We start from the raw sequence: 22,098 nt of genomic DNA on the forward strand, positions 1-22,098 counted from the left end.
TTGTTAATACATTTTAGTTTCTTATCCCACCATTTCCTGCTTAATCCTCACAATTTGTTGTTATCTTTATCTGACAGATTTAAAAACTGAGTTACTGGGAGCTTATCCTATTTTTCAAGTAAGGGGCAGAACCAGGATTCAAATTTTATATGTGTCTATTTTTTTTTAATTCAAGTATAGTTGATTCACAGTGTTTCAGTTGTATAGCGAAGAGTTTCAGTTTTGTCTCCAAAGACTGCCATTGCAGCAGAGTAAAATCCAAAGTACCAGTCATATAACAGAGACCTACGCTCTCCAGTCTCCACCTTGTCCACTTCTCAGTCATGTCCGACTCTTTGTGACCCCATGGACTACAGCACACCAGGATTCCCTGTCCATCACCAACTCATGGAGCTTACTTGAACTCATGTCCATCAAGTTGGTGATGCCATCCAACCATCCCCCTCTCCTCCTGTCTTCAATCTTTCCCAGCATCAGGGTCTTTTCCAGTGAGTCAGCTCTTCACATCAGATGGCCAAAGTATTGAAGCTTCAGCTTCAGTATCAGTCTTTCCAGTGAATATTCAAGGTTGATTTCCTTTAAGAGTGACTGGTTTGATCTCCTTGCAGTCCAAGGGCCTCTCAAGAATCTTCTCCAACACCACAATTAAAAGCATCAATTCTTCAACTGTGTTGTACTCATCAGATATTTTTGCCATTTTCCCTGCCATCCCACTTGAAAGGACTCCCCGAACCATAGAAAGAATGAGTAAGTATAGAACAAAGCCAGAAGATACTACTCCTATTGCTCTGTCCCTCATTTGGACAATATCAATTTAGAAATGGGTTTATGCACTTGTATGTTATGGGCTGATATGTGTCAGGAGAAGATACTCAAAATGTTATCCCTCCCCAACCAAGAGCCCTTTGTCTTTGCAGCGTCTTGCTACCTGCAGAGGTGGAGAAAGTCTGTTAGTTTGGTTGCCTGAATTTACTTGTCTAAGTGAAAAAACTTACATTTGTCTTCCCCACAAATGAGTAGGAAGCAGTGATGCTTGTGTCTCAACACCCCAGTATAGGAAACTTAGGAAGCTGAGAGCAGACTCTGCAGAGGGGGGAGCCCAGTGCTCTTTCTTTGAGTTGCCCCTCTTAGCTGAGCCAGGCCCACACCATCTTCCCTGGATCCCAGGTCCTTGTGATCCAGGAAGCAGGGAGCTTCCATGGTGTTCTCTCTTCCTCCCAGGCTCATCCCCGTCACTGCTTACCCTGCATGAACAGGTCAGAACTGGGGAGTTGTGATGGTAACAAGGACCTGGGTAGGAGCAGAGACAGGGGAGTGGGGACATAGACCATCAGTCCTGGGGTGAACTTTCAAAGATGAATTGTGTTTTTAAGAAGATACCCCTCAACTTCTGTTCAAAATTTTAGGAATAATCTAAAATGAAAGTTCTTCTTAACAAATTTCCAGAACAACAGGTAGCTGAAGTATGTGTGTTCTTTGTGCTCAGGATCTGAAGTAGTTCAATTGAGATTGAGATTATATGCAGGGAGTAGCCTGCTTACTTGAAAGAAACTGGAAAATGAAGGGAAGATGGAGAAGGGAAGGAGGAAGAATATTGGGGACGAGCCTCCCCTTGCCTGGCTATGTCGCTTGTGTAAAACTCATGGAGACAGCTGAAGGATGAGAAATCACCTGCATGTGGGAATCTTAAGGTTGATAATTACAAAGACTAACAAGTTTTTATAAAAATCTGAAGTAGAATTGTGGTTATTCCCTTGAAAAGGAACATGTTTATTTCAAGCTCCAGGTTCTCTTTTATACTTTGACAAAAGCATTAGGTCAAAGGTTTGACATTTTCAGTTCCCCCTCACCCAAATTAATTGTCTCATTGTTGCCCTTCAAACAGAGTTCCTGCCTCAGTGATTCTCTCAGAATGTGATTACTTGTGATTACATTGTAACTCATGCTTATGTCTGGGCTGCATACTACATTCCTCAGTTTATTTCTTATCTTTCTAAATCCTGCTTGCCCCTAATTTCCTAAACTCACTATTTCCTAAAAGGGCTTCTAGCTATTAATTCTAAAATTCCTAATCCCTACAAGCTATAGTAAAATATGCTAACACTACAACATTCCTTAAACTTTTAGCTTCTAACTATTCTTAACTATTCCTAAACCCTAAACTCAGCAAACTTCCCTTGCCATAAACATTTCCCTCACAAACAGGTCTCAGATAACAATCCTTCCCACGGCCTCAAGCTGTGGCCTACATGCTCACCCTGGAATGCTCTTTGTAAAGATCCTTGAACAAATATCAGTGGTTAACTTTATGGATTATTCTCTGGGCACAACTGCAGAAGGCTTTGTGCCTTCTCACGCTCCTCTCAAGAACAATAACCACCTTAACATTCTTTGCAGCCAATTCAACTGAAGAAAGGAAAAAACAAGTCAGAATCACAGGACCTAACTCCATCATCCCAGGACCGTGCCTGCAGGATGAGGAGAGGGGGTTGGGGCCGTGCCTCCATTTTGTTAGCAATGCCTAATGTGGCTCCCGACAAGTACTCATTCTAAAATATTGTATGAGTAGTGATTTTTAGTGCTTTGGAAGCATATTGGCCACTTAATCAACTTTGTGCAATTAAATCTCCCTTTATAATGTCTTTTTAATTGTGGAGTTTGCTCAGGAGTATGTCTTTTTTTGGTGGCACACCCTGAGTTTTCTGTATTCATTTCTCTCTCACTAGACTTAAAACTGAGACCATACTGAAGGAAGGATTGGAAGGCTTCCTGAGTATCATTCTTCCTCATGATTAGGGAAAAGAAATGTCTGTCTTCTTCATCTTTCCTCTCAGGCTTTTGTGAAGTGAGGAGGAAAGTCCAGCCTCAAGGCCAGGTGGGATTTGAACATGGGGATTCTGAGCAGTTCTGGGCACTTGTGGAGGAGTCAGGTCTCCTCTTGTTCCCACACATGTGCCTCCCCTTGTCCTGCCCCCTTCACTGAAAGGAGCCAATTGGGCTCTTCTCTTCTGCCCATAATCTTAAGACTTGGCTTACTGAGCCTTCCAGAAGAAAATGTAAATGGCCTATAGTAGCTTATGCACAGGATTCTCTCTTGAGGCCAAGAAGAGACATATATTCCCAGATTAATTTACTTGTGGCTCCTCCTGAAGCAGAGGAATAGGAAGAACTATTTAAATTAAAGTATCATGACACAGCAGAGAAGGCAGTGGCACCCCACTCCAGTACTCTTGCCTAGAAAATCCCATGGATGGAGGAGCCTGGTAGGCTGCAGTCCATGGGGTTGCGAAGAGTCAGACACGACTGAGCACCTTCACTTTCATTTCTCACTTTCATGCATTGGAGAAGGAAATGGCAACCCATTCCAGTGTTCTTGCCTGGAGAATCCCAGGGATGGGACTTAGGGCTGCCGTCTATGGGGTCGCACAGAGTCGGACATGACTGAAGTGACTTAGCATAGCATAGCATAGCATCATGACACAGGTCACAGTGGGTTTTAGGTCCTCCTGTCCTTGCAGTTAATAATGAAGTTCTGTGAGGCAAGCCATCCTAACACACGTGTGAGAGAATGTGGAGGCCAGCTGATTCCAAAATCAGAGGTGATCTCTCCGTGGACAGAGGTGCTGCAGACCCTAGGAGCTGACACTCCCCTTGCACATGTGGGAATGTTCATTTCACACATGTGGAGAGAGTCCAGATCCTAGAAGACAGTCTGACCAATGGAGAAAATTGCCTAGTTTAGTCTTCGGTGCTAATGTGTAAATATTTAATGGTTTGCTTTGAGGCACAAACCTCTAATAATCATGCTGTTGGTATTTCCCAGTCACACCAAGATTGACAGTTAATTTATGTAGATCTTGATGTTAACTTTCTCATGTAATTATCTCCTCAGTTTGTGTGAATGTTTAAACAGATATTTATTACCAGGGTGGTATTTTTTTTTTTTTTTTAAATCAAGTCTTCCTTTGTCTTCAGTTTTTTCCTTAAGATGAAAAAAACTTCAACACTTTCTTCTGTTAGTGTTCAGTAGTTCAGAAGATATTTTGTAGCACACTTTGTACAATGGAAAATTATTTTAGAGATACTATTTTGTAAACATACATTTACAACTTTATTATTAATAATTAATGAATTTAGATGTTTTTGTATTTTAATTTTGACAGTCTGTACACATTAGAATAAAATAAAAAGAGGTTAAGGTAATAACACTCACTGTTTTGGCATATTTAGGAACCTGTTTTATTCACTGGAACAATGAGGGAAAATCTGGATCCCTTTAATGAGCATGCGGATAACGAACTGTGGAATGCCTTAGAAGAGGTAATTTATTAATAGTAACTGTAATTAACTTGTTATCATCTGTATATGTGTGTTTACATTTAGAGCATTGCAGATAATTAAGGGGAGCATGTCAGTTTCACTGACTTTGGTAATAGGAAAACACTGATGACATGGGTATGATTAAAAATGTGTGTATTGATGATGATGAAAATCAATAATATAATGTGACATGTTTTCATTTTAGCTGTTTTCCTAGAACCCTGAACAAATAGACACATTATCTTGTCTTTAGTAGAGTACTCAATTAGATGTTAAAACTGTGGGATCAAATTCTACTAGTGACCTAGTGAATTAATTACTCCATTACACTCCAATATTAATTTTATTCCTTTGGTCTTAGGAAACATCTCCTAAGTGGAGACAATAGTAGTTTTTCCTTATTAACTAAAAGATATAAACAAGATCATACTAATAAAATGTAGGAGTTTCATAGGAAAGTGTTTATAAAGGTAAATTATATAGTCAGAATTACTGATGATTATTTATTAGCAATTATGTCATTTTAATGCTGTAGCATGAATGCAGATAACAGAACCCTGGAACATCTTCTCAGCTTTTATATGGGTAGGTTCATTTCTAGAGAATTTTCTGTTATTTGTGTCATGTTTTCCCTTGCTCCGCTTCTTTGAATTTCTTAACCCTTGCATGAAAAGAAAATTTGACTATTAAGTTGCTGTCAGTTTGTATTTTAATACAGACTATTTTGTGATTTTTCACTCCTTTTATAAATCAGTTCTACTGATGGCAGAAACCCTAGACTTCTTTTTTGTAATTTATTTATTTTAGTTGGAGGCTAATTACTTTACAATATTGCAGTGGTTTTTCCGTATGTAGTCTTTTGCTTTTAAAAAGTAAGAATGAGCATTCCTATACATTAACAATGAAAGATCAGAAAGAGGAATTAAGAAAACAATCTCATTTACCATTGCAACAAAAAGAATAAAATACCTAGGAATAAACCTACCTAAGGAGACAAAAGACCTGTGCTCATAAAACTACAAGATACTGACAAAAGAAATCAAAGATGACACAAAACAGATGGAGGGATATACCACGTTCTTGGATTGGAAGAAACAATATTGTGAAAATGACTATACACCCAAAGAAGCTACAGATTCAATACAATCCCTGTCAAACTACAAGTGGCATTTTTTCATAGAATTAGAGCCAAAAATTTTACAGTTTTAATGGAAACACAAAAGATCCCAAGTAGCCAAAGCAGTCTTAAGAAATAAAAATGAAGCTGGAGAAATTAGGTTCCCTGACTTCAGAATATATTATTAAGTTGACCAAAACGTTTGTTACATAAGATTTTATGGAAAAACTTAAATGAACTTTGTCACTAGTTTAATACAGAGCTAGAGTAGTCAAGATGGTATGGCACTGGCACAAAAACAGAAATATAGATCAATGGAACAGGATGGAAAGCTCAGAGATGAACTCACATACTTGTGGTCACCTAACCTATGACAAAGGAAGCAAGAATATACAATGGAGAAAAGGCAGTCTCTTCAGTAAGTGGTGTAGGAAAACTGGACAGCGATGTGTAAAAGAAGAAAATTAGAGCACTCCCTGATACCATATACAAAATTAAACTCAAAGTAGATTGAAAATCTAAATGGAAGGCCAGATACTATAACATTCTTAGAGGACAACACAGGGAAAACACTCTACCTAAATAACTACTAAGTGATTGATCTTTTCATTTCAGAGAAGTGTGGCATATATATTTTTTAATCTTTGTTGTTGTTGTTGTTGTTGTTACACAAATCTGAGAGATTTATTGTTCATGTTGGTTTGAATTGGTGTGTTTGTCATTTAGTGTCACCCTTCCAGGGAAGCTCTGAAATCTGTAATATGCAGATGAGCCTTGACTGTAAGCAGGCAGATTTGGAGGTATGACCATTTCCAGCCAGTAATTCTGGTTTCTGAAGGATGTCACCACTGAGTCTTTATACACCCACCCTGCTTTTCAGCAGCATGTGGATTTTATTTTCTTAAATTGGGTCGATTGCTTCACCTTCTCCTGCCTGAAAAACAGTGTACCTCTGATTTCATTTAAGTTTGTGAGTCTTTTATGCTGGAGTCCAGCTCCAGCAACCAGGGATTCAACCTGAAGGGGTGAGCAGTGTCAGCGAGAAATGATGCAGCCTCTCAATTTTCTTGGACTGCATATTTATTTCAAGCTTATGATTCTCTTTTGTACTTTTACAAAAGCATTAGGTTGGAGGTTTGACATTTTCTATTTCCCCTCACCCAGATTTGTTATCTCCATAAATCACTGTTGCCCTTCAAACACAGTTCCTGCTTCAGCGATTCTCTCTGAATAAGCTTTACCATCTATTATCTACTTTCTCTTATGTGTCCTATAGTTAACTTGTGATTACATTGTAACTCATGCTACATTCCTCAGTTTATTTCTTATCTTTCTAAATCCTGTTTGCCCCTAACATCCTGAGCTCACTATCTCTTAAAAAGACTTCTATTAGTATCTCTAAAATTCCTAACCTCTATAAGCTATAATAAAATATGCTAACATTACAACATTTCTTAAATCTTTAACTTCTAACTATTTTAATTATTACTAAGCCCTAAATTCAGTAAACTCCTTTGCCATAAACATTTTCCTCACAAATAGGCTACAGATAGCAATCGCTCCCATGGCCTCAAGCTGTGGCCAATGTGCTCATCCTGGAATACTCTTTTGTACAAGCCCTTGAACAAATGTCAGTGATTAACTTTATGAATTATTCTCTGAGCACAGCTGCAGAAGGCTTTGTGCCTTCTCATGCTCCTCTCAAGAACAGTAAGAAGCTTAATATTCCTTTTCAGTCAACTCAGCCAAGGAGAGGAAAAGACAAGTCAGAATCACAAGGCCCAACTCCTTCATCCCAGGTCTGTGCCCACAGGACAAGGAGAAGGGGTTGGGGCTATGCCTCCATTTTGTCAGTAATGCCTAACGCAGCTCCCAACACTTTTGCAGTAAAATTCTACAAGAGGTGTGTAGAGCATTTAACCATAAAACGCAAAGAACGAAAGGATGATCCATTATTCTCTAATTCATAGGACAAATTTAATGGTGAAATTGGGACACATCTTAAAAAAGAAAAAACAGGAAGTACTGGTAAATTATTTTTCTATTTGTTTCCCAGATTGAGACCTTTTTTCACAGATTCACAGGTAGCATTACTCTAGAATTTTAGAACACATTGTTCCATGGACAGAGAGGCTATCTAAGTTATAAAAATGCTGAAGTACTAGATAATACTAAGATCTACTTCTATTTAAACTACATTTGGAACTTTCTATAAAAAAAAGAAATGTGAGTTTATTTCACTAAGTGAAGTGTGTGGTTTCCATGTAATGCTTCTGGAATTAACTCTATTGATTTTGGTGATATCACTTAAAGAAATCATCCCATTATTATTCTTCTCTAGGAATTGATTCCTTATGACTATTTTAAAAGAAACCTTACCAAATCATTCGTTGAAAAACATACAAATGTGATAAAGAAATAATTCCTAGACGATCTGGATAAAGGGGTGATTTATCATTCTAAGTTATTTTTGTTCAGTTGCTAAGTCACCTCTGACTCTTTGTGACCTCATGGACTGCAGCATGCCAGGCTTTCCTGTCCCTCACCATCTCCTGGAATTTGCCCAAGTTCATGTCCATTGAGTCAATGATGCCATCCAGACATATGATCATCTGATCCCTCTTCTCCTTCTGCCTTCAATGTTTCCCAGCATCAGAGTCTTTTCCAAAGAGTCAATTGTTTGCATCAGGTGGCCAAAATATTGGAACTTCAGCTTCAGCATCAGTCTTTCCAGAGAATATTCAGGGTTGATTTCCTTTAAGACTGACTAGTTTTATCTCCTTGTTTTCCAAGGGACTATGAATAGTGTGCTCCAGTACCACAGTTCAAAAGCATTGATTCTTCACCTCAGTTCAGTTCAGTCATTCAGTCGTGTCTGACTGTTTGCAACCCCATGAATTACAGCACTGAATTTCAGCACGCCAGGCCTCCCTGTCCATCACCAACTCCCGGAGTTCACCCAAACTCATGTCCATAGAGTCAGTGATGCTGTCCAGGCATCATATCCTCTGTTGTCCCTTTCTCCTCCTGCCCCCAATCCCTCCCAGCATCAGAGTCTTTTCCAATGAGTCTGTTCACATGAGGTGGCCAAACTCCAGCTAAAACTGGAGTTTCAGCTTTAGCTTCATTCCTTCCAAAGAATGCCCAGGACTGATATTCTTTAGAATGGACTGGTTGGATCTCCTTGCAGTCCAAGGGACCCGCAAGAGTCTTCTCCAACACCACAGTTCAAAACCATCAATTCTTCTGCGCTCAGCCTTCTTCACAGTCCAACTCTCACATCCATACATGACCACAGGAAAAACCATAGCCTTGACTAGACGAACCTTTGTTGGCAAAGTAATATCTCTGCTTTTGAATATGCTATCTATGTTGGTCAAAACTTTCGTTCCAAGGAGTAAGCGTCTTTTAATTTCATGGCTGCAGTCACCATCTGTAGTGATTTTGGAGCCCCCCAAAATAAAGTCTGACACTGTTTCCACTGTTTCCCCATCTATTTCCCATGAAGTGATGGGACCAGATGCCATGATCTTTGTTTTCTAAATGTTGAGCTTTAAGCCAACTTTTTCACTCTCCTCTTTCACTTTCATCAAGAGGCTTTTTAGTTCCTCTTCACTTCCTGCCATAAGGGTGGTGTCATCTGCATATCCGAGGTTACTGATATTTCTCACAACAATCTTGATTTCAGCTTGTGCTTCTTCCAGCCCAGTGTTTCACATGATGTACTCTGCATATAAGTTAATTAAGCAGGCTGACAATATACATTCTTGACGTACTCCTTTCCCTGTATGGAATCAGTCTATCGTTCCATGTCCAGTTCTAACTCTTGCTTCCTGACCTGCATATATGTTTCTCAAGAGGTAGGTCAGGTGGTCTGGTATTCCCATCTCTTTCAGAATTTTCCACAGTTTATTAATGTGATCCACAGAGTCAAAGGCTTTGGCATAGTCAATAAACAGAAATAGATGTTTTTCTGGAACTCTCTTGCTTTTTCCATGATCCAGCAGATGTTCGGAATTTGATCTCTGGTTCCTCTGCCCTTTCTAAAACCAGCTTGAACATCTGGAAGTTCACGGTTCATGTACTGCTGAAGCATGGCTTGGAGACTTTTGAGCATTACTTTACTAGTGTGTGAGATGAGTGCAATTGTGCGGTAGTTTGAGCATTCTTTGGCATTGCCTTTCTTTGGGAGTGGAGTGAAAACTGACCTTTTCCAGTCCTGTGGCCATTGTTCAGTTTTCCAAATTTGCTTACATATTGAGTGAAGCACTTTCACAGCATCATCTTTCAGGATTTGAAATAGCTCAACTGGAAATCCATCACCTCCACTAGCTTTGTTCGTAGTGATGCTTTCTAAGGCCCACTTGACTTCACATTCCAGGATGTCTGGCTCTAGGTGAGTGATCACACCATCGTGATTATCTTGGTCATGAAGATCTTTTTTGTTCAGTCCTTCTGTGTATTTTTGCCACCTCTTCTTAATATCTTCTGCCTCTGTAGGTCCATACCATTTCTGTCCTTTATTGAGCCCATCTTTGCATGAAATGTTCCCTTCGTATCTCTGATTTTCTTGAAGAGATCTCTAGTCTTTCCCATTCTGTTGTTTTCCTCTATTTCTTTGCATTGATCACTGAGGAAGGCTTTCTTATCTCTCCTTGCTATTCTTTGAAACTCTGCATTCAGATGCTTATATCTTTCCTTTTCTCCTTTGTTTTTCACTTCTCTTCCTTTCACAGCTGTTTGTAAGGCCTCCCCAGACAGCCATTTTGCTTTTTTTCATTTCTTTTCCATGGGGATGGTCTTGATCCCTGTCTCCTGTACAGTGTCACAAACCTCCATCCATACTTCATCAGGCACTCTATCAGATCTAGTCCCTTAAATCTATTTCTCACTTCCACTGTATACTCATAAGGAATTTTATTTAGGTTGTACTTGAATGGTCTAGTGGTTTTCCCTACTTTCTTCAATTTAAGTCTGAATTTGCCATTAAGGAGTTCATGATCTGAGCCACAGTCAGCTCCTGATCTTTTTTTTTTTTTTCTGACTGTATAGAACTTCTCCCTCTTTGACTGCAAAGAATATAATCAATCTGATTTCAGTGTTGACCATCTGTTGATATCCATGGGTAGAGTCTTCTCTTGTGTTGTTGGAAGAAGGTGTTTGCTATGACTAGTGTATTCTCTTGGCAAAACTCTATTAGCCTTTGCCCTGCTTCATTCTATATTCCAAGGCCATATTTGCCTGTTACCCCAGGTGTTTCTTGACTTCCTACTTTTGCATTCCAGTCCCCTATAATGAAAAGGACATCTTTTTGGGGTGTTAGTTCTAAAAGGTCTTATAGGTCTTCATAGAACTGTTTAACTTCAGCTTCTTCAGCGTTACTGGTTGGGGCATAGACTTGGATTACTGTGATATTGAATGGTTTGCCTTGGAAATGAACAGAGATCATTCTGTCGTTTTTGAGATTGCATCCAAGTACTATAGATTGCACCCAAGGACTATACAGTCCATGGAATTCTCCAGGCCTGAATACTGGAGTGGATAGCCATCCCCTTCTCCAGGGGATCTCCCTAACCCAGAGATGGAACAGTCCATAATCTAATTGATTCTTCAGTGCTCTGTTGTCCAGCTCTTGCATCTGTAGATGACTATTGGAAAGACCATAGGTTTGATTATACGGACCTTCGTCAGCAAAGTGATATCTTTGCTTTTTAACACACTGTCTAGTTTTATTATAGCTTTCCTGCCAAGAAGAAATCATCTTCTAATTTCAAGGCTACAGTTACCATCTGCACTGAATTTAGAGTCCAAGAAAAGGAAATCTGTCACTGCTTCTATCTTTTCCCCTTCTGTTTGCTATGAAATGATGGGACTGAATGCCATGATCTTAGTTTTATTAATGTTGAGTTTTAAGCCAACTTTTTCACTCTCCTCCTTCACCCTCATCAGAGGTATCACTCAATCAATGAAGTCAGTTTTTAAGTGAACCAAAACCCCTAGTTATTAATTTGTGTATGATGCCTAACTGGATATATGAACCCAAACTCACAGAGTTAACCTGAGAATGAGTAGGAGAGAACCATTATATTTTCCTCTTTATGAACTTCAGTTAAAAGGAAAATATGGCTTAAAATTTTTTTAGTGTCCTCTAGTTCTCTTTCCTCCTTCTTCCTTGGCAGAGATGGACAATCAGAAGGAAGACAGTCCTATGGATGCTGCCTGTCTCATTTTGTTTATTTTTCTAAATATGCTGAAAGTACATTTTTCCTGTACTGAAAACTTGCCAACTTACTGTAAACTGATAAAAGTTCATCAGAAATTAGTGCTATTGGGGTGCTAAAAAGCAAAGGCAGCTCTAAAAATATAACATGAGTAGTACCTAAAGATGAAGTACTTTATCACTCAGAGGTTAAAACTTCATAGTAGATAAAACTCTGGGAATGAATCATTGATGTGTTGCTTCTGTTAAAAAGCAAAAACAAAACACCATAGATACTGGGATTTAGAATTAAGGGTAGAGTATGGGGGCTTCCCCAGTTGCTCAGTGATAAAGAGTCTGACTGTAATGGGGGGAAAGTGGGATTGATCCCTGAGTTGGGCGAATTACCTAGAAGAGCAAATGGTAACCCTCTCCAATATTATTGCCTGGGAAATCCCATGGACAGAGGAACCTGGTGGGCTATAGTCCATAAATTTCACAACTTAACAACTAAACAATAACAAAAATGTCCTGTCAAAACTGGGAAGAAATCATGTGGATAAATGTCTAACATTGATAGTGTCTCTGTTAGGACACAAGTGTGTCACATCACACAGGAAACCGAGATACAGAAATCTGGGCATTAGCAGCCGATGCATCAGGAACCACGTGGTTCAGTCCTTGAGGTGGCAACAGGTCACATGTCCATTTCCCCGGGCCTTGTGTTAGGTGAACTTCCTTTACTGCTGGCCCTGCTCTAGTAAAAGCTCTTCCCCATCTGTTGATTGCATTTCAGTGTCTCCTTCTGGCCCACATCAGATTTTCTCTTTGAAAAGTAATAAAGTTCCACAAAATTTGGAAAGCACCTGACATCTGTGTTCACCTCATGTGAGAGGCGTCAGCACCTACTACACAGAGTGCACATAGCAATGATGGAGACAGGGTGCCTTATGAGTCCAGTTTATTTTTTTGAGTTTTGCTATATTCTATTATTTTCCCAAGTTCAAAAATAATCTGAAGTATTCTATACAGAGATGTATAGTTTGAATAGTTATTATTTGTTCTATTTTCCTTAAATTATAACTTTTTCAGTGCTTTCCTTTGTTTAAAGTGTGATATGATATCTTGGAGTCAGTTAATTGTTATAAGAATATATCCTTTTTACAATTACACTTACTAAGGAAACAGTGTTAGAATACTGGAGTGGATTGCGATTTCCTTAGCCAGGGGATCTCACCCAGAATCAAGCCCAAGTCTCCTGTTTGGCAGGTGGATTCTTTACCACTGAGCCACCAGGGAAGCCCACCTTCATCCAGCCAACAAATATCTACTAAGAGCTTGTTAGGCAATGCTGCAGATTCTGAGGCTGTCACAATCATCAAGAGATAAAATGTCTGTCCTTCTGGAGCTGAAATTCTCCTGGAGAAGTTGAAAATCAAGCCAATCATATGTAACAAAATGTACATATGTAACAAAATCTCAGTGCTGATACATGCAAAGGAGAAAAGTTAAGCATAACTTGAGGAAGGGTGAGCTGATAGCATTATTAATAATGGACAATATATATTGATCTGTTACAAATTCTACATGCACTGACACATTTAATATTCTTAACAATCTTAAGAGGTACACACCTTTATAATTATGATATTATAGTCTTACTTAGAGTTTAGGAAGATAAGTTAGAGTAGGTTCAGGAAACTTGCCCAGTTGGCACAGCCAGGCAAGACTTATGCCCAGGCTGCCTGGCTTCAAGTCTCCAGTTTATTTTTGTTTGGCTGGAAAAATAATATTCAACAAAAGTCTAAAATGCGGTATTTTGGTGCAATCGCAAAAATGACAGAATGATCTCAGTTCATTTCCAAGGGAAACCATTCAGTATCACAGTAATCCAAGTCTATGTCCCAACCACTAATGCTAAAAAAGCTGAAGTTGAACAGTTCAATGAAGAGCTAGAAGACTTTCTAGAACTAAAACCAAAAAAGATGTCTTCTTAATCATAGGGAACTGAAATGTGAAAGTAGGAAGTCAAGAGATACCTGGAATAACAGGCAAATTTGGCCTTGGAGTACAAAATGAAGCAGGACAATGGCTAACAGAGTTTTGTCAAGAGAACGTTCTGGTCATAGCAAACACCCTCTTCCCACAACACAAGAGACAACTCTATACATGGACATCACCAGATGGTCAATACTGAAATCAGATTGATTATATTCATTGCAGCCAAAGATGGAAAAGCTCTATACAGTCAGCAAAAACAAGATGGCAGCTGACTATGGCTCAGATCATGAACTCCTTGTTACAAAACTCAGGCATAAATTGAAGCAAGTAGGGGAAACCACAAAGCAATTCCAACGTGACCTAAAACAAATCCCTTACAAATTATACAGTAGAAGTGACAAGTAGATTCAAGGGATTAGTTCTGATAGGCAGAAGTGCCTGAAAATCTATGGACACAGGTTTGTAACACTCTACAGGAGGTGGTGAACAAAACCATCCCCAAGAAAAAGAAATGCAACAAGGCAAAATGATTGTCTGAGAAGGCGTTACAAATAGCTGAGAAAAGAAGAGAAGCTAAAGGCAAAGGAGAAAAGGAAAGATATACCCATCTCAATACAGAGTTCCAAAGAATAGCACAGAGAGATAAGACAGCCTTTCTAAGTGATCAATGCAAAGAAATAGAGGAAAACAATAGAAAAGGAAAGACCAGAGATTTCTTCAATAAAATTAGCAATACCAAGAGAACATTTCCTGCAAGGATGGGCACAAAAAAGGACAGAAACAGTATGGACCTAACAGAAGCAGAAGAGATTAAGAAGTGGTGGCAAGAATACACGGAAGAACTGTTTTTTAAAAAGGTCTTAATGACCCAAATAGCTACAATGATGTGATCAGTCACTTAAAGACAGACATCCTGGAACACAAAGTCAAGTGGGCTTTAGAAAGCATCATGATGAAGAAAGCTAGTGGTGACAGAATTCTAGCTGATCTATTTCAAATCCTAAAAAATGATGCTGTGAAAGTGTTGCACTCAATATGCCAGCAAATTTGGAAGACTCAGCAGTGGCCACAGGACTGGAAAAAAAATCAGTCTTCATTCCCATCCTAAAGAAGGGGAGTGCCAAAGAATGTTTAAATTACCATACAATTGCACTCATTTCACATGCTAGCAAAGCAATACTCAAGATCCTTCACGCTAGGCTTCAATAGTCCATGAAGCAAGAACTTCCAAATGTACAAACTGTATTTAGAAAAGCCAGAGGAACCAGAGATCAAATTGCCAACATCCATTGGGTCATCAAAAAAGCAACAGAATTCTATTTAAAAAAAAAAACAATCTACTTCATTGACTACACTAAAGTCTTTCACTGTGTGGATCACAACAAATTGTGGAAAATTCTTAAAGAGATAGGAATACCAGACCACCTTACCTGCCTCCTGTGAAACTATATGCTGGTCAAGAAGCAACAGTTAGAACTGGACATGAAACAGTTGTTCCAAAGCAACAATTTGGACTGGTTCCAAATTGGGAAAGGAGTACATCAAGGTTATATGTTGTCACCTTGCTTATTTGACTTATATGCAGAGTACATCATGCAAAATGCCAGGCTGGATGAAGCACAAGCTGGCATCAAGATTTCTGGGAGAAATATCAATAACCTCAGATATGCATCTGATATTACCCTAATCATAGAAAGTGAAGAGGAACTAAAGAGCCTCTTGATAAAAGTGAAAGAGGAGTGTGAAAAAGCTGGCTTAAAACTCAACATTCAAGAAACTAAGATCATGCCATCCTGTCTCATCACTTCATTGCAGTAGATGGGGAAACAGGGGAAACAATGACAGATTTTATTTCCAAAATCACTGCAGATGGTGACTGCAGCCATGAAATTAAACGATGCTTGCTCCTGGGAAGAGGAGTTGCAAGAAACCTAGACAGAATATTAAAAAGCAGAGACATCATTTTACCAACAAAGTCCATGTAGTCAAACCTATGGTTTTCCCAGTAGTCATGTACCAATGTGAGGGTTGGACCATAAAGAAGGCTGAGTATTGAAGAACATATGCTTTTGAACTGTGATTCTGGAGAAAATTGTTGAGAGTCCCTTGGACAGCAAGGAGATCAAACCAGTCAATCCTAAAGGAAATCAACCCTGAATTTTCCTTGGAAGGACTGATGATGAAGCTGAAGCTCCAATACTTTGGCCACCTGATGTGAAGAGCCAACTCATTGAAAAAGACCCTGATGCTGGGAAAGATGGAAGGCAGGTGGAGAAGGGTACAAAAGAAGACAAGATGGGTGGATGGCATCACCAGTTTAATGGACCTGAGTTTGAGCAAACTCCAAGCAATAGTGAAGGACTGGGAACACTGGTGTGCTGCTGTCCATGGGGTTGCAAAGTGTTGGGCACGACTCAGCTGCTGGATGACAATAACCTGTATCCATATGCTTTGGGAAATAAGATGTTATGTTTTATTTTTCATGTGTTTTCATTCACTACAATGCATTTATGATACTGAAGAAAACGCACTTGATTGGTCCACTATTTATAGGATTAAACTTGGGAAAGAACCATCATCAGAATGGGTTCCAGGATTACTAATGTATAAGGGGCAGTTTGCCATTGCTTGAACTTACATATATTAAACTTTAGAAAATAATAAAAGGCCAATAAGCTTATATCTTCAGAAAACCAGTTTTTCTGTAAAATTTTTGTAAGTTTTTCTCTAGTGTACCAACTCCTATGCAAAATGTACTTTGGGAAACTTGACTCAACCATAAAGATCCTTTTAACTTTTCTGTTTAAGTCACATTGGGAGAAATATCTTCACTTTTTCAGAGACTTCCGTAACTAACCCCTAGGTGGGATTTCTGGTGGATGTCCTGTGATGGGAGTGGGGGACACTGAGATCTTTCTGTCCTGAGTTGACTCCACCATCTTTCTCAGTGAACATTCACTGGAAGGAGCTCTCCCCTTCACCTGGCTGTACATGCAAGATACATAAGAAGTCCTGAGGATGTCAAAGTTCTAATGTCTAAGAGGCTTCTCTACTTCAGGAACAGTTTGCTTAGAAAAATGTCATTCTTTCTGTATCCATAGGTACAACTTAAAGAATCCATTGAAGGTCTTCCTGCTAAAATGAATACCAAATTAGCAGAATCTGGATTGAACTTGAGTATTGGTCAGAAACAACTGGTGTGCCTTACCAGGGCTCTTCTCAGGAAGAATCAGATATTGATTATTGACAAAGCCACGTCATACGTGGATCCAAGGTATGGAGCTGAGCCCTAGGAAATCTTGAACTGACTTGTAAATGTGGTAAATGGAAAACATTTAGTGAATCTTCGAAATGTTTCTAAGTGCTCTCTTGGCCTCATGGATATCTGTTGATAATATTAATTCCAGAAAACAAAGGAAAAAACCAAGACATGTTATATGATGTTAATGTTGTTTTGAGGCACAATAAGAGAGCTGAATTCCTAAATCCAGCTCTTGATAGTTTCAAACAATTTTGAGGGAAGACTAATTTTCCATAATTTTATAAAAAATATTAAATTTCTAAGTAGATTTTTATACTTAGTTTTTAAGGAAAAAGACTATATGTTGAAGTATTGATTTTTAAAAACATTGTAAAAATATCAAAGAATAATTTTAAGTCTTAAGTCTGCTTTTCCTGTCTTTACTGAACTAAATCAACTTCTTTGTTTCTAGAACTGATGAGTTCATACAAAAAAAAATTCGTGAGAGATTTGCCCAGTGCACTGTGCTGACCGTTGCACACAGATTGAGCACCGTTATTGACTGTGAATGGATAAGGGTAAGACCCTCTCCATTTTAGTTGTTTCCATTTATGTTCAATTTTCAATGTATCCTTCCATGTAAAATTTGATAGGAACGTCCATTAATTTTTCTCTTAGTTTTTTCTCCCATTCCTGAAAATTACTCAAGTACTTAACTATACTTTTAGAATGCACTATTAAATAATATATCCAATAATCTTATATTTTCATATTAAAAGTCTATTTGAATTGTCATTTTTTTATGATCGCCAACCATTAAAATATTCCAAACCCAAGTTATGGCTCCATATTTTAGTGGGGCAGAACATCATCATTTTCACTGTATCATAGTAATTTCAGCATTTTTGGATTCTCTTATCAAAAAATTTGGCTCTAATTTAGACTGCCAGGAGGTTGATGGCTAAAGTTGTAGGATTTCTCAGGAGTCCATGAGAAGAAAAAGCCTAGTGAGAAAAACAGTATTTTAACTGAAAGAATTTCATATAAGAAATGTATTACATATGGATTAGAGGGCTAGAAAAATGAAACACTGGGGTAATGATTTTAGAAAGCAGCTACCATATCCTCAGACAGATCTCCAGACCTGAGAATTCAGAAGAGAGGCCCTAAAAAATTGATGCTCAGACCTCCAAGGAGAGGTCACTGCCCGGTTGCTGGTCATATTTGTGAGGGGTCAGGATGGGGCTGGTTCTCCAGGTGCTAATAGGTGGGAGCTGGAGTCAGGTCCCAGTGCTGAGGGGATGCTAGTAGCAGAATCAGGTAGCACATTAGATGTTTCCACCTTCAGTCTCCCTCTAGTGCCCCCTACTTGCAGGACCTAACAAAGGCCACCTGGCAAAAGAGTCTGAACTCATGCAGTGACTTGCAGAGACCCAGCTTCTGCATCACAGATGAGAGTTTGGAAAGAAAGGCAAATCAGGAATGAGAGACTAACTAAACAACCAGCAAGTCTCTTACACAATATCTCTGTTCTGCACACATGGCAAGTTCCAGGCTTTGGTCTCTGGTTATCTGTCTAGTATCTTCCTTCCAGGTTTAGTTGGCTCTTTCTTCCTTAGTAATTTAATATTTCCTTCGTTAGCTTTATATCCTTCCTCTAACTATTCCTTTTCTCTCTCTTTTTCATTTTATCTCTTTCCTTGTCTTTTCCCTCTGTTGTTTGCTCAGTTTCAATAAATGTTAGGATGTGGCTTTATAAAACAAGAAAAGCATTCCTCAAAGGAAAAACTTTGGCAGCAAATAATCTCAGGGAATGCAAGATACTTTAACGTATTTTGATGGTTCATACAAAACAGGTAATAATCACTAATGAGTGGTTAGCAATACCCACAGTTCCTTATGTCTAAGGATAATAGTACCATCTCTTTTGACTTCTTGGGCAGCTTCTGGAATATCACCTCCTATCCTACTTCACATGCATTGTCAGATGGGATCATCAGTGGGGCACTGAGAAGATACCAGGCTGTCAGCATTGAGGCAGTGCCTGTAGTCTCACACCCCAAGCTGGACATGCTCAGGAGTGAGCTCTGGGGAGGCAGACGACAGGAGTGGGGCATCCTGTCGTCTAGGCTCCAAGCAGTGTGTCTGGTCATGCGGACTAGACATCACAGTAGCAAGCAGGCTCTACCTGCAGACTTTCATGAAAGTGACATTCAATATTGCCCAACAGTGACTCTTAATTTCTAGAAATGTTTTGTGTCAGTCCTTCATTTTGTGTTCTTGAATGCTAATTGGGAAATTAACCTTTTATTTCTAGTTTCTACCTGTCACTTTGTTGTTCTTACCTCTCAAAGTTGTATTTCAAAGACTGTCCCCCAAAGCACCATTTTTCCATAATAAATAAATGATGCTGTGAAATGTACCTGTTTCAAGCCCTTTGTCAGGCTTTAGACATAGCAGCAGAAAGATGGCTTGATCTCAAGCTCAGTTAAGGATATGTTCAATTAAATTCTTTGTTCCTAAATGTACCCTAAAGATTTATTTTTGGTTTTTCGGTATTATAGCATTAATGACATTCATGGTAACAGATTATTTTTATTATCTAATTCTTAGAAATACTGTCACCTTGGAATGTGTGGTTGGTTAGGGAAACTGAAGAAGCACAGAATTGGAGGACATGTCGCCTGATCAGTCCTAAACTGTTATAACTTAGCACCTGATCTGCAGATGTGAACATCTATATCCTCTGAACCAGTCAGCTTTGTTGTTATTATCAAAATATGCTCATTTTTTTTAACACTTTACTTATCGGTTTGTTGTTCAGTCATTCAGTTCTGTCTGACTCTTTGTGACCCCATGGACTGCAGCATGCCAGGCTTCCCTTTCCTTCACTATCTCCCAGAGCTTACACAAACCCATGTCCATTGAGTTGGTGATGCCATCCAACCATCTCATCCTCTGTCATCCCCTTCTACTCCTGCCCTCAATTTTTCCCATCATCAGGTTCTTTTCCAGTGAGTTGGCTCTTCACATCAGGTGGCCAAAGTATTGGGGCTTCAGCTTCACCATCAGTCCTTCCAGTGAATATACAGGGTTGATTTCCTTTGGGATTGACTGTTTGATCTCCTTGCTGTCCAGGGAACTCTCAAGAGTCTTCTCCAGCACCACAGTTCAAAAGCATCAATTCATTGGCTGTCACTCAGCCTTCTTTATGGTCCAAATCTCACATCTATACATGACTTCTGGAAAAATCATAGCTTTGACTATATGGGCCTTTGTCAGCAAAGCAGTGTCTCTCCTTTTTAATACATTCTCTAGGTTTGTCATAACTTTTTTTCCAAGGAATAAGCATCTTGGAATATCTTATCAATATCTCCTGGTAAATTTCTATAATCTCAATTTCTTCTCTCTTGGTCAATGTCTGTGAACAAATCTTTAAAGGACTTTTATGAAGCAATGTACAGCCAGTCCCTCCCCAACTTTCTAGTTTTGTCTCACTCTCTTCTCCCTCCTTCCTTTACAGCTAAAACCACACTGATGGTCTTTCAGTTCTCCAGATTCAATCTTCACTCTCTTAGAACGCACCCTCTCTAGACTGTTGGCTTAGTCTAAGGTGCCTGCAGTGGAAATGGTGACATGGTGGGACCTGGGCTAGATAAGGAAGTGGAGCCAAGTGGACTGTGTGATGGATTGAACATGGGATCTGAGGGCAGAGAGAGAAGTTGATGCTGGTTTCTGGGTGCAGAGACTGAGCATCGGGGTGAATGGGGAAGATGGAGGGAGAAGGGAAAGGCAAGGGTTCTGTTTGGAGTCTGTCATCATTGTGATGAATGACCTTGTTTCCAGAAAGGATCTTACCCTTCACTGTGGAGCTGCTCTTCCCACTCCTGTGTTGGGAGACCTTCAGTTTAAGGTTCCCTGAGATCATCAGTAGTGTCATGGGGAGGTCCCACCAGGAGATGTAAGCTTGGACCTGTGTTTACTTCTCATTCTGAGCTAGTTTTTGTTGCTGACTCCTCTTGTAGGAATAACAAGATTAGACCTCAGGGCACCAAGAGACAGGCATCCCCCAGCTTCAGGGTTGGGGATTGTCCTCTGTGCTCCATTCACCCCAGGTGTAAAGCTTATATGTTATTCTAGAGCTTCTAATTATCAATTGGCTTTCAGTGCAGCAAAAATATCACAAATAATGTTTTTTCTCAAACCTTCAATTTTTGAGGCAATCTTATTTTTATTGCTTGCTTTAGAACTGTAGACATACCTTGTTTTATTGTGCTTCCCAGATACTGCATTTTTTTACAACCTGAGAGCTTGTCATAAACCTGCATCGAGCATGTCTATAGGCACCATTTTTCCATCAGCATCTGCTTATTCCATGTCTCTGTATCACCTTTTGGTAATTCTCACAATATGTCAGACATTTTCACTATCAGTGCAGTTGCTTTGATGAACTGTAACATCAATGATCTTTGCTATTACTACTATGACTTACTGAAGTCTCTGATGATGGTTAATATTTTTTAGCAATGCCTTATTTTTAAGTTAAAGTCTGTACATTTTTTTTTTTTTTTCAGACATAATGCTATTGCACACATGCTTGGGTATAGTATAGTGTAAACATAATTTCTATATGCCCTGGAAAACCAGAAAATGCACGTGACTCACTTTACTGCAATATTCACTATATTCTGGTGTTCTGAAACTGAACCCACAATAGCCCCGAGGGATGCTTATACCAGTTCCTTTCTGGAAAGCAGGTGATTGTCTGTTCTGAAAGCTTTAAGGACATAAAGACAAGTCAATCTGCTGCAAAGCCTGATGCTTCATAGGGCGGGCTGCCAGCCTGGGGGAGGGGCTTGGGGAAGTGACAGATGCTGACGAAGGAAGGGCATAACCAACAGTGCTGTCACCATAAAGTCCTGTCACTGCAAGTGTTAAGGTGTAATAATTACATATTGTTGCACTGATGAATATTTTGGCACAAACATAGATGGATATTTTCTTTTATTCTGTTTTTTAAAATGAAGAGCCTAATTCATAAAAATATATATATTTGTTACAAAAGAGCAATAAATGTGCAAGGTAGAAATAGGAAAAATTTTTTAAATCTTTTAAAGAGAAGATTACAAAATACCCACCACCAGAATGTAACAGTTGTATAGTGCTGTAATAATATTGGGATAAAATTAGAACTAATAATAGTGTAATGCTGCTGCTGCT

General features: G+C 39.1%; 1 protein-coding gene across 1 annotated transcript in view; it reads left to right on the forward strand.

The window, feature by feature from the left end:
* LOC102282868 (ATP-binding cassette sub-family C member 4-like) overlaps positions 1–22,098 on the forward strand; it is a 150,287-nt gene that overhangs the window by 122,818 nt on the left and 5,371 nt on the right. The window contains 3 exon segments of the mRNA XM_070366902.1: positions 4,231–4,320; positions 16,739–16,911; positions 17,351–17,456. Coding sequence (XP_070223003.1) covers positions 4,231–4,320; positions 16,739–16,911; positions 17,351–17,456 — 369 coding nt within the window.

The sequence above is a fragment of the Bos mutus genome, unplaced genomic scaffold, assembly GCF_027580195.1.
Source record: "Bos mutus isolate GX-2022 unplaced genomic scaffold, NWIPB_WYAK_1.1 CTG250, whole genome shotgun sequence".
In the NCBI taxonomy this organism is placed as follows: Eukaryota; Metazoa; Chordata; class Mammalia; order Artiodactyla; family Bovidae; genus Bos; species Bos mutus.